The 16,260-nt window shown below is 35.7% G+C and overlaps 1 protein-coding gene across 11 annotated transcripts in view; it reads left to right on the top strand.

The window, feature by feature from the left end:
- Positions 1 to 16,260, top strand: part of PDE10A (phosphodiesterase 10A) — a 695,790-nt gene that overhangs the window by 577,171 nt on the left and 102,359 nt on the right. For all 11 annotated transcript variants that reach the window (XR_013159463.1, XM_077120812.1, XM_077120814.1 and 8 more), the window contains 2 exons: positions 13,208 to 13,328; positions 14,622 to 14,671. Coding sequence is in view for 10 of the 11 variants with exons in the window: in XM_077120812.1 (XP_076976927.1) it covers positions 13,208 to 13,328; positions 14,622 to 14,671 (171 nt within the window). In the remaining variant the exon portion in view is untranslated. The remainder of the gene's footprint in view (positions 1 to 13,207; positions 13,329 to 14,621; positions 14,672 to 16,260) is intronic.

Here is a 16,260-nt window from a genome sequence, read left to right as displayed (position 1 = left end):
CTTCCTTCTCTGTCTGTTTCCAAGTTTCCTCTCTTTATAAGGCCACTGGCCATATTGGATTGGGGTCAGCTCTGCTTCTGGTTGTTCATCTTAACTAATCATATCTTCAGAAAGTCTGTTTCCAGATAGGATCACGTTCATGGGACCAGGGATTAGGACACGAACATATCTTTTGGGGGACGTAATTCAATCCATATTACCCCATTGAATTAGTAATTGTTAATTTTTTGGCTGTGTTAGTATGTGTAAACGGCATGATATTATTTTAATGTATTTACTTAGAGTAAATAGGCATATATCTGTATGCCTTCTAACTGTATTTCTTTTTGTGTGAATTGCATTCCTACATTTTTGCATGCACTTGATTTAAAAGAGCTTCTCTGATGGAGTGGTAAGGCAAACTTAGATTTGAATTCCTTCTCTTCCACTCTTTGAGTAACCTTTTAAAAATTAATTTTAAATCCTCAGATGTAAAATGGGGATCAAATCTACTACACATAAGGTATACAGACAAAACAGAGTGAAAATTTGTATCTGTAATTCATTTATCAGAACCCCCTCCCCAAATTTTTTAAGACAATCAAACATCTACTTGACATCATAAAAGGAAATATTAAAAAGCAGAGGGAGGACTTAGTAAAATATGAGAAGAAAGTTGCAGACCAAAATTTAAAATATGGATGATTAATGATGCAAAAGCTGTTTCCTTACATAGACTGATAAAATAAACAATCTTTGGCAAATCTGTTCAAGAAATAAAATACAACTTTAGGAATGAGAAAAGGACTGTAATTATGAACAGTAGGAGAATTAATAATGACTTAATAGAGAATACTATATACTAATGCATTTGAAAATTTAGACAAGATGGCCAACTTAGAGAAAAATTGATTGAAGAAAAGTTAGTAAACCTAAATATACTGTTAGCCAGTGTAGAAACACTAAATATAAGGCCATTGAAAAAAGCATGATGTGCCAGAACTTTTATTGGATAGTTTCACCAAGTATTCCAGAGGAGAAAATTTCTACAACATATAAAGTATTTAAAAGCTAAGAAATAAACTTATCTCAGGAAGGCTGTTTATTCCTGACACAAAAATTAGAGAAATATATGTGAGAATAGAAACTCAATTGACCAGTTTTACTAGTGGCAAAATAGATGCAGAAATTATATGGAAACTATTATCAGATTAATTCATAGTGCTTTAAAAGAATACATTTTTCATTGCCGAGGGTGACAGAAAATAGAAATCTAGTGTGGTAATCCTGGTAAGAGGATTATAAGAGAGTTTGAACCAGTTTGGTAGTGATAGAGACAGTGAATAGCTTTGGAGTCTATGTTATTTTATTTTATATTTCATTCCTTTCTCTCTTTCTTTATTTTGATTACTTGCTTATTTTATGTGCAGCACATTGAATTCTAGAAATATTTTGAAGGAAAGTTAATAGAAATTGCTGATAATGTAGATGAGGGAACCAAAGAAATGTGCTTAGGTTTGGAGCTCCAAAGTGATGCTAAATAGTAGGTTGTATATATGAGCCTGGAGCTTTGTGGAATGGTCTGGATTAGGGATAGAACTTTGAGAATCATTAGTAATATAGATGATTTAGAAGTCATCAAGATACAGTTGTTATATAAGGTTGAGAGGCTGGATGTGATCTGTTAGGAAATAAGTGTGGTCCTAAAAGGGAAGAGAAAATCCAAAGTCCAGCCCTGGGACGTGACATTTAGAAGTTGAGATAGGAGGAAGAACTTGTAAAGAAGACTACAGGACAGTATCCGGAGAGGCAGGAGGAAAACTTGTGTAATGACAAAATTATTTCAACTAAGAGTACAGTCGCCTATACCATATGCTACCGGTGGGTCAAAAGAGAGGAAGACCGAGAGTTGACCATTTGATTTAGCTGTGGGTGGTCTCCACAGGAACTGTTTCATCAAGGTGATTAGGGTGTGTGTACAAGAGTAGCAGAGGAGGGAAGCTGTATGCAGCAGATAGGAACAATCATTTTATGGAGGTGTCCCCGAAAGGAAAGAGACAGTGGTGAGGTAGCCAGATAAGAAAGGAGTTGAGAAGTGTTTGTTTCTTTTCTTTATTAAAATGTGATAAATAGCAGCCTGATTATGTATTTATGGAAATGACCCAGCAGAAATAGAAAATTGGATGACACAGGAAAGAGGGGAGAATCACTGAGGCAGGGTCACTGAGTAGCTGAGAAAGGGTTTATCAATCATCTAAGCATCTCTCTTGAAGATCTCTCTTTTCCTTCACAATTAATTAGTATTTACTCATTTTTAACTCTTTCATACACATCATTTAAGAACTATTTCTAAATAGGTTATCAGAAATCAAGTACAGTCAAGCAAATAAAACAAACGAAGAAATAGAAAAGGCATATTTGGAGATAATAAAACAACTGGGAGAATTGATGCTTTTCTCTGAATGAGCAGAAACCCTAGCTTTTAACCTTCAGTCAAACTGGGAACCAGAATAAATTGCTTTACTTATCCACCAAGAGAGAGCTACCTATCAAACATTTTTATTAATATTGAATTTCATAAAACAAACATATGTCTGTATTTTATAGCAATTTTTAGTGAAATTCAAAGGTATAATATTAAAATACAGTTTAATGTCAAGTGAGTGAAGGTGGTTATTCAGATGACTGGGAATAGGGCTGACACATTAAAATAACCTGGAATAACTTCTCAAATTACATTTGCCCTATCTCCATTTGATAACCTCTGGGCTACTTTGCAGTGGCCCAAGGATAGAAGTTAAAATATGGGAAGTATGTAGAAAGCATGTCTTTTAAAATATCCTCAAATATAATTTCCTTTAATCAGGCTTTACTAAGAGGTGAGCCTTGGACAGTTTGAAATGATCTGTATAAAAAGTATCTAGAGGGCAGATATCCTTTACTATCAGTTATCAAAATATCTGTAAGATTTAGAATGTAGAGGAACTAGATTTAATGTTCTAGTTGAGTAAAGTGAAATTTTGAATTTTGAAAATTGAAGAGCCCATGAATTTCTCACCCATTTGGAGGATCACAGTGATGTAATAAGGGAGACTCCCAGATGATCCTGCAGGCAAGTCCAGCTTTTACTTTCTTTTTCTTTGCATGGGCAGGCATGGGAAACGAACCTATCTTTTACTTTTTAAATCACTTAAAATGTCTTCAGGCACTTGAATTTGTGTTCTGTGGAAACCCTAAAAAAAAATTCTAATGACAAAGTACAGCATTGTTTGTTTTAGCCTGCTTTTTCTCTTTTCCTAGAGATTTTCTTGCCGGTTATCAACTGCAGCCTTAGAACCTTCAGAAAGTTCTAGTTCTGAGCACGTTGACTTCCTGCTGTGCCTGCCAGAAAGAATGAATTACAAAATATTTCCCTAACTAAATAAATGCATTGTTCTGCCCTTTGGGAGTATTTCATGTTGACCATTTAACAATTGGAAAAAATTTGCTAAAGACTGGTTTTTGTTTGTTAGTATTTAAGACCATCAATCTATTTACCTTTGCTTCTCATCCATAATGATAAAATGATATTGATAGTGGATAGAAAGACACATATTCTTTATTCTTTTAATGTCTATGATAGTGGGCAAATGTTCATTTCAGCTAAAAAAAAAGCAGTTTCTAGCCATTATGATAAAAATTGTAAGAAACAGGAACTCAAACATAGTCTTTTTACATGAGAGTTTAAATTTTTGTCTGCTTTGTCAAGACACCATTCTTGGTGACCACAATTCTGTGTTAGAATGTAGATTTAAAAAATTAGTAACAGGAGAACTGTATTAACTTCATGCAGACAGCTGGTCCTGTTCCACAGAATCAAAGGCTGAGGAAGGATGACTGTCTTTGGCGGGTATTTTCATTGTGTGAAAAGATGCTAGTGATCAAGTAATAGACTAGTTATGCATACAATCCAGTTGCTCCTAGATTGAGTTTATTGAGATTAAAGATAGCATCAAAGATGTTTTATTTGTGTCTTAGATTTTATCATTAGCTGATATTTTCTTGTTAATCTATTTCCCCAACTAGGATTTAAGCTCCATGAGAGTAAGAGCTTTATCTCACACTTACAATAGTACTTGTTACATTGCTGAAGAAATGTTTATTTACAAAAGACTTATTTGCATGTTGATTTCCAGAAGTATATCCAGTGGGTAAAGCACTTGATGCACTTTGGTTTCCTTACTTTCCTATTATTCATATACCCTCATCACTTAATCTTTCTTACTAGCAGTCTTAAATTTATTAAAAATGTTTGCTGTATTAGGGTGCACAGGTAGTTTAGTGGTTAGAATGCCCGCCTTCCATGCGGGAGACCCTGGTTCAATTGCCAGACCATGCACCCCCCAAAAAATGTTTGCTCTATCAATCAGTGATTTACAACTATTTTATTTCATAGACCTCTTTTTCCTAAATTAAATTAGTATTATGAAAACCCTTTTCACCTCGTGGACCTTTTTGTCCTTGATTAAAGTAGTTAATAAAGATTGAAAGTGTAAGATTCTTTGGGAATATTATTATATATATTCAGCTTTTATTATTGCTATTTCCTTACATAGAGTTGATGACATGCTTTCAGAAGAAAGTGCCTCACTTCTTTATAGCATTCCCTCTGCTTTCTCTCTCTGTTCTTTCACATGAAGTCACTGTCCAAGGTCGACCTGAGGGGTAAGGTCTGGTCCCCTTTGCTCGTCTATCCTACTTACTACTCTTCTACCCTCACTTTAAGGGTTACCTCCACCAGTTTTCCATCTTTTCTGCTTTTTATGAGATGCTTTCTCTGAACTTCTAAACGCTGCTGCTGGGTAAACCATGCCATACTTATTCCCGTCTGACATTCCAAAACAGCTCTGTGTGTCTCGTTCCTGTGCTCAGTCAGATTGTAAGAAAGTAAGGGCAGCCGCTTCCTCCCTCCACAGTACTAGGAAAGGCCTAGGTTAATGTCTCTGTAGTGATTGGCTGCAGTTTAGACTTTAAAACCTTTTTAAAATGGTGAGGGGCAACCTTCTTTGTTACTCTCTATTCTGATTTTCTACCACTATGCTTTTGAGATGCATCAGTCTCTTTCACTGGTAGCTGGGATTGTCTATTCTCAAACTAGTTGGATTTGGCCACCTAATAAATGACCTTTACTTGTTCGTAACTTATGTTCCTCTAAAATTCTTTTCATTGTGTTGATAATTTTATTCTTAAAAATATGTAGCATAGGAAAAGGCTTGCCAGTTTCTTGTAAAGTTAAACATGTATTTACTTTTTTTTAGCATATATTTACTTTTGACATATTAGTTGCACTCCTATGCCCACAATGAGACTGCTATAAGACTTAGTCCATAGTAGCTTTATTCACAATAGCCAAAAACTGCAAATGTAAACATCCCACATGTCCAACAGTGGTAGACCAGATGGACAATGTGTGGTGCATTCATAGAACAACATACTAAAGGCAACAAAAAGAAAGTAACTACTAAAACACAGCAACATGGATAATTCTTATAGATACTGTGTTGTGCCAAAGAAGCAGTGCTCAAATGAGTACATGCTGTATCATTGTATTTATGTGAAGTTCTAAAACAGGTATAACTAATCTATACTGGAAAAAAATAAAAAAAAAACAACAAACCACTAGTCTTGGGGGCAGAGATTAGGAAGGAACACAGAGGAACTTTGTGGAGGAGATGAAAATGATTTCTCCTGACATAAGGGTGTATGTTATCATGATTCGTACATTTGAAATATACATATTTCTAGGCATATACATTTTGCTGAAAAATTATTAAATATGTTGAAATCTAGTTAGTTGGTTTACAGTCTGCATGGGTTAGGAATTTTGAAACTTCCTCTGTATATTCTAGGCTTGAGAAAATATGTAGATATGTTCAACGTAATGGCAGCCAGGTTTCTCACTGTTGGACTAAGAAATTACAAATCTGAAAGTGGGGAATGTACACTGTGGTATTGGGTTGGAATTAGGGGTAACAGTATGAACACATCATCTTACATATGCCAGATAATATGTAAAATATAGAAATATGTCTACAAATCCATATATATATATATAGATAAGTATAGAAATATAGGTCTCTATATATGAGACCCTCTCATACATACAATATTTATATGCATGAGAGATCCAGTGATAGCAATGAACACATATAATATACCCTGGATTTAGATTTTAGAGGCCATTCCCCAGTAAAAGGGATTAGGGCTGTTTTTGTTTGTTTGTTTTGGGAAATAGACATTTCTGACTGCAAGGCTATAGCGGACAATATACAAGGTACAAAAGTAAGGACGCGTGAACAAAATCATGAGGACACATCTAAAGGACACAGATGCTATCCTTAAGGGGCTCCCACTTGCCAAGTCTTAGACAATAAAAACAAATACCCCATTGAATAAAACAAGAATCTGAGTCCCTACTCATAACTGAATGAAAGGTTGAGTGAGGATAACCAGAAACCACTTCTTTATGGTAAAATACCAAGTAATAAACATACAAGGAATGATGAATTCTAATTCCATCACTTCATTACGTTGGTGCCCAAAATGCAAACCAGAATCTAATGTTGAGGAACTATCAGACAAATCCAAATTGGCCTATATTCTTCAAAAATGTCAAGTTCAAGGAACACAAAGGTAGACTGAAGGGATTGTTCCAGATTAAGGGCTACTAAAGAGATATGGCAACTTAATGCCATGTAAGAACTGGGATTTGATCCTAAAATGGGGGAAAATAGCTATGAAGGACATTATTTGGACAATGGATAAAGTTTGAATGTGGATTATTTAAATTAGTTAATATTGTAGCAATGCTAATTTTTCTGATTATGATTATGGTAACTGTACTGTGAGTATGCAGGAGTTCTTGTTCTTAGGAAATGTACACCGAGGTATGTAGGGATAGAGAGGTGCACCAACTTGTTCTCAAATATTTGGGAAAAATTCATTATTGTTATTTTATATGCATGTGTGTGTGTGTGTAGATAGCTAGATGGGGGGGAGTGAGAGAGGGAAGGATGGAGGGAGGAAGGAATGATAAACTGAGAATGTTGAAGCAATAGGACTAAATGTCAATAATTCTTGAACCTGGATAAAGGATATATAGGAGTTTCTTATAGTATTCTTGGCATTTTCTGTAGGTTTGAAATGATGTCAAAATAAGTTATTAAAAAGAAACAGAAAGGAAATATCTAAAGAATGATGAGGGAAAATTAACCTAAGTTACCTTAGGTTAATTTTTTTTTCTTCACATATTGAGGATTGTGCTGAAAACGGATTGCTGTTTTTGCACCCTGTTAGTATTTCTCCAGTTTAACATTCGGCTCATGATGTTTTCTGGTAGATTCTTGCTGCCCTGTGAGATCATGTCAGTGTTCCTTCTGAAATCCCGGACTCTCAGGGCTCCCGGAGCTCACACAGTTCCCCTTGTTCAGGCCTCAGTCCGATTCTTGAACTGCCTCAAAACTGTACCGTCTAAGTGATCTTTCAATCTGTTTACATCCCTAATTCACTTTAACAAGTCTGGGGACATTTGATCCCCTGGCTGGATCAGCTGGCAACCTGCTTTTTGAGCCAACGATTAAAACTGCTCCACTTACTACCATTGTATCTCATAAAATATTATTCCCTCCCCTGCCCCCAGGGGATTATAATGGCTCTTTACCGGTTCCCAAACTTTGTTTCAAATGTCCCCCAGGCACCACAAAAAGCCTCAGGAGTGCTGCAGGATATATTATAATTTCATGAGAAATGCGGTGGCATATGTCAGAGCTTGAGCTAATATACAGTTTGCATATTAGATTGCTACAGTCCTTTCAATGAGGTCATATCTTTGCGAAGCTCAGTTTTCAGTGATTGCACCAACAAAAAGCAAATAGTACATGAAAATCAATGTGGAACAGAAAATGAAGGTAGTGGTGGTCAGTTTGAGTCCACCTATTGAAAAATTGCACAGCACCCAACTTATTCTACCTTAGAACATTATCTTCAAGCATAAATGTCTCAGTGACACCAGTGTAAACTTTATATAGGTTCTTATAATAAAAAGGTATAATAAAAGCCTGTTTAGCAGCTTTTTAAAGTTAAAAATGCTGTACAAATATAAATTATCATTATTATTAGCTTGCCATTATAATTTTCCATTAGTTGGGCCAAAGAATTTAAAGTTTATAGAATTATCTAATTCCTTAGAAAGCTTTCTTTATTATGCAGTTTGCAAGAGCATATTTGAAGTATGCGATTTGTTTCTTCTGATCTTCCTTTTATGAAAGTATTAATGAGCAGCAAAATGGCTGTAAGCCTTGCACCCAAATAATAAAACATTTTGCTGCTTGTAATATTTATGCAAGGTAAAGGAATACTAACATATCCTGTTGGGCTAAAGACTAGAATTTGAAGGTTAATGTAAAGAAAAAAATGAAAACTTAGATTCTATTATCATGGAAAGTTAGTGTTGAAAGATATTTTTAAAAGACAGTGTAATTCAACTATCTTGTTACCCAAATGAGGAAGCTGAAGCCCAGAGACATGAAATGAAATTTCATAATAAGTTACTGATATCCCAGAATGCCTTCTTTTGCTCACTTGCATATGACAGCCTGTTTCCTGCCCAAAGTAGATGGAGAACAGCTGGTCATTAATCTCAGCACTGCATACTAGTCATTATTAAAGGGCCTTGTCTCAGAATTACGGTGTCAGAGGAGGGAGTAAGTCTGGATTATTGTTTGAATAAGGGCTCCTGTTTTTAATGACTAAAAACCAACCTGAGACTAGCTAAAACACCCTTTTCTCCTAAGAAAAAGGAATTAATCAAAGTATATATTAATTAATGTAAAAGGAAAGTGTGGGGCTAGATCTTCAGGCATGCAAACATGACTCGATCTAGGGTTTTGAAATCTGTCATTAAGACTTAGCCTGTCTTTATCTCTTAGTTTAACTTTCCTTTGGCTCTTAGATAAGCTGAGATTCCCAGGATTCCAAATTCCCAAGGTTTTGGAATAAGGGATGGTATCAAGAGTACATGGTATGGAGACTAAAAAATAAATAAATTCTTATAGAACTAGTGGTTCTGATTAGTGGTAAGGAAGAGAGATTCTGTTAGTATAGAATATTTTATCTGGAGTTCTTCAAAACTTTTGCAATAGCTCAAATGGGATCTTATTTACAGATGATAAAGAAAACAGCATAAACTTTTGTGATCCCATTCAATGTTGTCATGTTTTGGAGAAACCAGAATTACAAGTATTCATGACACTTATGCAAATTCTACCTACTAGTACCAGAGCAAGAGCAGTATTTGAAAAATATCTGGAGCTACAAAATAACTGAAAAGTTATGATAGTTAGTAAGATAAAATTTTAGTAATAAAAAGTTACAGAAGTAAGGGTGCAAGGGTAGTTCAGTGGTAGAATTCTTACCTGCCATGCTGGAGACCCAGTTTCGATTCCTGGTCCATGCACTTCCCAAAAACCAACCAAACAAGAAAACAAACAACAACAAAACAAACAAAAATTTAATAGATGGTGCTGTAATAACAGGATACTCATAATGAGATGTGACCCCTACCATACAACATACAAAAAAAAAAAGTCAGAGAAGTGTGTCGTGGAGCCCATGGTTTATTATGGTTGAGTGTCCATCAAAGCAGGTTGGGTCACCAAGGTTAAAAAGGAGGGGAAATCAGACTTAAGACCTGTTAATCAAGGCTCAGGAATCCAGTAGATCTGAAACATCTTCTGAAAGATCTTTGAGTGAAACTATAGAGCTGAACATTCAACAGGGAGAACCTGATCTTATTGTTGAAACTCAGTGCTCTAGCCTCTCTGCTGTAGTTTCAGAACCTAAAACTTTGGATTTGAGGAAAGATTGAGGGAGTAGCAATAAAAGATCAGAGACTAATAGCCAGTTAGTAATTTTTGAAATTTGGGATGAAGCCTAAGAATTATTTGGAAGGTTCCTATTTTGCCTCTTTTTGATCATAATTACTCATTTATTTCTGTAGTTATTTCTGTACTCTTCCTTGTATTTTTGCAAGTCTCACTTTCCCATACTTTTCCATCGTGGGAATCCTTCAGTGTGGGAATTCAGTCAGTTGCTTGGTATCTCTTTACCAACTGTGCATTCTGAAACTGGGAAAATTATCACAGGGTTGTTTGAGAACCCATTCCACTGGGACTCATTTTTTGAGATGCATCAGAACTAAATCTCCATTGATCACTGTGTCTCCATAAGCCCCTCTGAACTGATGGAACATAGCGGTGTTTTGGGGCTCTTAGACTTACTGTCAATTTAGAGCCAGTGTCTGGATGTCCTCCTAAGTCTAGTTATTATCCATCTTCCAAGGTACTGTTACCTAGATAAAGAATGCAGGCCCCTTTGGGGAAGGGAGACAGGAGACTAGCACTATACATTTTTTGGCTATGTAACAAGATCCTCCATCAAGGAGACCTGGCCTTCCCTTTATTCAGGGGATTCTTCTTCTATGAATTACTCAAGTCCCTGAATTTCTTGAGGTACCATGACTTTCATTTGTGATGATACTAATAAAAAAATGCTTCAGTAGCCTACCCAATCTATTTCAGTTCCAGAGACAACTGTGATCAAGTAGCCAATACCACAGATCTCAAAGATCTCTGCAGGTCACATGATTTTGATCACAGCTTTTGTTCTACTGCCCGTAATGCTAGATACCCACCTTGTCCCTTGGCATTGAGTGCTACCACTTAGACCCTACCAACCTAAAACCCCATTTTCTTAGTGTATTCAGTGGACTCAGTTCAATGGTCACAGTTCCCATTATGTTCCTGGCCAACACCATAGACCCTCCAAGGATGCCAGGGCTCCTCTCACATGGGTGTTTCTCATAGCCTTGGTAAAGGGAGTGCTTGTAGGAGACTATCAGGGGAAGGGAAAATGGGTCTTACATAGTAAATCAGCTCTAGCATCACAGTCCCTCTAAGCCTTTGAATATATACTAGGGGAATTCTGGCATTTCAGTCTCACTAAGCGTAGACCATTTTGGGGAACAGATTGTATTCAACCAATGAAGTAAACTGTTAGAGCCTGCTAACTGCTGTTAAACTGCTGTTCTAGTTTGTTAGCTGCCAGAATGCAATATACTAGAATTGGAATGACTTTTAAAATGGGGATTTTATTAAATTGCAAGTTTGCAGTTCTAAAGCTGTGAGAATGTCTCAATTAAAGCAAGTCTATAAAAATGTCCAAATTAAGGCACCAACAAGAGGTTACCGTCACTCAAGGAAGGCCGACGAAGTTTAGGGTTTCTCTCTCAACTGGAAAGGCACATGGCAAATATGGCAAAGTCTGCTAGCTTTCTCTCCAGGCTTCTTGTTTCATGAAGCATCCCCAGGGACATTTCTCAAAGGTCTCTGGCTGTGTGGTTCTCGTGGTTCTACAAAGGGAATCTCTCCAAAATGTTTCCTGTTTTAAAGGATTCCAGTCAAGGCCCACCTGGAATGGGTGGAGTCACATCTCCCTCCAATCAAAAGTTAACATCCACAAAAACTCTGCTTAGCATACCCATGCCCGTGTCAACAAATTTGGCCCTATCTAACATTTTATTTCTTCTATCTTTTTCCTGTACACTTGAGATCCATTCTTATTTGCTTCCAAAGTTTCAGTCCCTATGAATTGGTTAAATCTTGGAATTCTTTTTGGTATGTATTACACCTTTCAATGAGTCTTTTATGGGTCTACCTGGACTTGAGTCTGTTCAGAAAGACCAGAAGCAGAGAGAAGCAGGAGATGAGCAGCAGGTCCCCTATAAGACAGATACCTCAGGGAGGCTAAGCAGGCAGTAAAGGTATTCAGATTGTTTGGAATCTGTACCTATGTTCTCACCTGATGGAAGCCTTCCCTGACCATCCAATTTTAAAATTGCACCTGCCTCCCTCCAAAGGTATACACTATCAGTCCTTCCCCACTTATCTTTCTACGTAGCATATACCACCATCCATTACAGTGCATATTTTACTTATTTATTCCCTTCCAAGTAGAATGTACGTTCCCCAAAGGCAGCAATTTGTTCTTTTGCTCACTGTTGTGTTTGTAGTATCATGAAGAGTGCCTACTTATAGTGGATTGTTAGTGCATCTTTGTTGGTTCATTCATTGTTTAGTTCATTCATTCTTTCATTTATTCATTCCATAGACATGTACTGCATGCAGTGCTCAAGAATGACAGCAGGAGCTAGGTCTTTAGGTGTGAAAGCTTTGTCAGTGTTTAAGAGACAGAAAGGTGGACAAGGGCTGTGAGCATTGAGGGTAGGCGCAGTGGGTGTGTTCAAAGGTGTCGTTTCCAGAGGGAATCTGTAACCATGTCTTACAAGGTGTGGAAGGCTATTGTGTGAGAAGTTTGTCTGTTATTCCAAGTGCAGTGGGAAGCCCCAGAAGTATTTAACCAAGAGAGTGGCAACATTTTACTTTATTTTATTTTTAAAGTTTGTAATGCTGGTTGTTTGGAAAAATAGATTTAGGAAAGTAGGCTTGGTACCAGGGAGACCAGTTAAAAGACTTTTTATTAAAACTTTATAAGAGATGGAATTGAGGTTGTAGTAAAGACAGCTTCTGCTGTCTTCACAGATCCCAGTCTGACCGCTGCTCTTTCTGGTTACCACATGCAGTCGAGTGCCCTTGTCCTACTGCCACTTGGACCTGCCAAGTGGCACAGCTGCTACAGTGCCGTGTTCATTTGTTCCTTTGTGAAGGCTCTACAGGCAGTGCTGGGCTACAGTGGTGGAATAAGTGCTAAGTGCTAAGTAATGCCTCTAAGAGCTTTGTTGCATCTAGTGAAATGCATACTCTTGACTTCTCTGCCATCTTACCAGGCTCATTCAATTAGCAAACTTTTATATACACTTCTGGTGGTCAGGTCTCCTGTATGTGATCTATAAAACTTCAGAAACACAGTTGCGATTTATAATATTTTGATATTGTAATATTAACAAACAGCATATATGCAGTCAGTAGCTCATTCTAAATAAGAAGTCTTAGCAATTTTAATTTTCAAATCTGTGTTTTTTCACAACAGATTTAAATCATGTTCTATAAAAGCACAATGAACAGCTGGTATATAAAATTTTATATATTAATTGCATGTTTTGCCAATTAAGGAATTTTATTATACTTTATTTTATATTTAACTATGTGCTTTCTTCTTGCTTTCTAATTCGAAGTACCAAGATACGAATATGCAGGGCGTTGTTTATGAACTTAACAGCTACATAGAACAACGGTTGGATACAGGAGGAGACAACCAATTACTCCTTTATGAATTGAGTAGCCTCATTAAAATAGGTGAGAAACATTTTGTTATTCTCCTTAGGAGCACTGAAGCTTTTTTCCTTTGCAAAAAATTTCAGAAATAATTTGCTCATTATGAGGCAAATACAAGTCACTTATTTACTTCTATTGTTGGACTAAGTTTGAAGTGAATATATTTTATTGTGAAATACCAGAATAAGTCGAAACTAAAACTTCCTAAATTTATTGAATTCCCAAAGAATATTTACTTAATGCCTTAATGAAATATACTATGCCTTCTAATTAATATCTACTTTTTTTGGAAAAGTATATCTTCCTTGAATCAAATCACATCCTTAAAAAGGAATTTGTTTTTTTAAGGAAAGACAGGTATTTTAAATACATTCACTTGGGGAGATGACAACTTTATATACCAGGTAAGAAATAAATGACTTACATTATAAATGAAATAGGGAATGTTACATCAGAAAAGTAGTTTTTAGATGGATGTACTTTCTTCGACTAAAAAGTTTTAGAAAGACATGGCAGTTGTAGCTTTTGGTGTTTTATTTGAAAATCAAATTACTCATGACACAAGTGACAATAAGTAACATTACTGTTTTACCCATTTTAACTATATCCTAGATACTTTTCTGCTCATATTACATCCCTTAACTCACTTGTTCTCATTATATCCATCTAAGGTAGAGACAATTACTCTTATCATTTTACTGACGAGGAGCTATGGCCCACAATGGTTAATTATCCTACTCAAGGTCACACAGGTATAAAGAACTTAAGCAGAGGTTTAAATTCAAATAATTTAAACCAAGACTTATACCACTAATTGCAATTGTAATCACCTTTCAAATAACCCTGAAAAAATTTTTGTTTTGTTAAAGTCTGTTCTATTAAGTGATAGTATTTAGTTGTATATATCAGTAATCATGGTTGCTGCTTATTTTATACTGGTTATTAAATACTGTGAATATTGCTTTTGGCATTTTTGATACTTTAAAAATTAAATATAATTCCCCAATTTTAAAAGCATTCTCCAATAATTTTGAATATCAAACGATTGACAAAAATCTTATTATAAAACACACTGACTGCTAAATGCATTTAGGAGGTTGCATCATAAAATTTGTAGTAGTTGATGAAATGTATTTGAAAATGTTCTAATTATGTCGAGTGAAGCCCTAAATTATTTTATTTCTACATGACTGTTCATTATGTTTAACAAATACATAAAAGACTCATATCTGAAGTCTTACCTTAGGAAATCCATACATGTTTGATCCTTTAATTGAGATTTGCTTCTTTTTTTTTTTTTTATTACTTTGGCAGCCACAAAAGCTGATGGATTTGCACTGTACTTCCTTGGAGAGTGCAATAATGTAAGTATGTAAATTTAGATTTTGGTGCTCTAGATTAGAAAATATTATAAGCTTTTTTTAAAATAGACTATTATGTGAGAGTTTAACAGGCATTTCACAATTCCGTACTTTAAAATCATTGTGAGCTTTGTTAAAATATGTTGTTTTCCCAGCTGAAAATTGTACTGATATATCAACATTTACGCATAACTTACATAATTTATCTATTTGAGGGGATTTGGGCTTGAGGGTATCCTATATTATGAGTAGCATTTCTAGATAAATTGCTCTGTAAAAAAGTTATTTCAGCAATACAGGCTGGGAGTTCAAAGTGGCAAGTCTCTGCCCTTTTCTATATACAATCTGCAGAAGAATAAAATGAGTACAAAAGTGGAGCATTTTTTATGTGATTTTTAAAAGATGCTTTTAAGATAACTCTAATGGTACTGGACAGAGGTGCTAAGTCTAGATCGTTGAGCTGTCAGTGTCCAGGGCAGGGCGCAGGGCTGTTCAGCGCCTGGGGATGCGGGGCTTTTCTAGTCTTCTGCAGGATAGACTAGACCCTGGTTTTCTGGTTTACCAGACCTAGAGCACAGCTCACTGGTCAAATGCAACATGTACAGGCACTTCAAAAATACTTCAGATGTTCAACTGCTGTAAGTGATTTTTATGATTTATGGCATATGATTGTTAGAGTATTAAAATACATGTGTAACATATTTTAGCATGATACTCTGGACCGCTAATAATGAGTAAAATTCACCTATAAAATGTAATTGGCACACTTTCACTGTATGTTTCTTAAGGATTCTTGTTATTTGACATTTGGGTTTTCTTTTTCAATATGATGTCTATTTTTGAATAATAAAATATGTACTATTTTTATATTATATAAAAGGTTAAAAGGAATAGATACACAAAATTTCCTAGACTTTTAGTATTATGCTTGAATAATACAATAATGCAAGGCATGAAAGGAGTTTAATAATAGACATTTATGAACTGATTTCAGTTAATCATAATTGAATCTCTTCATTTCCATAGCTCTTGTTTTCCGTTGAGTTCTGATCACTTACATATGTTTTGCCACCTGGCAAGATTAGTAGCTCCTTGAGGGCAAAGAGCATTTCTTATTCATTCGTAAATTTCTCCAGCATCTCTTACAGTGCCTTTCATTGAAATAGTCAGAAAAGAAGTTTTTATTGAATTGAATTATTTAGATACCACTACCACTTCTAAATACTTTGAACTGCTTTTTTAGATGCTGGCAGTAGTTTTAATGCGGTACGAAAATAAATAATCAATGGGTCAGCCTTTTTTCTGTTCATCTTAAAACTTTATTTCTAACATTATGAGTTTTTTATTAAAAATTCAGAATTCTTTTCAGAAAGTTGTTACACAGTTTTGCAGTTATTTTTAGAATTTGCTGATGTGGTTTATTAGCTAAGTGTAATAGCCATGGTCCTCATTTCGTTGCTCCTTCTCTGAAATCTCCCCAAAACTTCCTGGCCCAGTGACACAGTGCGTGTTGCATGGCCCCGTCCCTCTGAGCAGAATGATTTGGAACAGGGGTGGACATATGTTCCAAGCTGTGATCAAGCAGGTTTTCT

Source organism: Tamandua tetradactyla, chromosome 11 (assembly GCF_023851605.1).
Source record: "Tamandua tetradactyla isolate mTamTet1 chromosome 11, mTamTet1.pri, whole genome shotgun sequence".
NCBI classification, from domain to species: Eukaryota; Metazoa; Chordata; class Mammalia; order Pilosa; family Myrmecophagidae; genus Tamandua; species Tamandua tetradactyla.
This window is presented reverse-complemented; position numbering and strand designations above follow the sequence as displayed.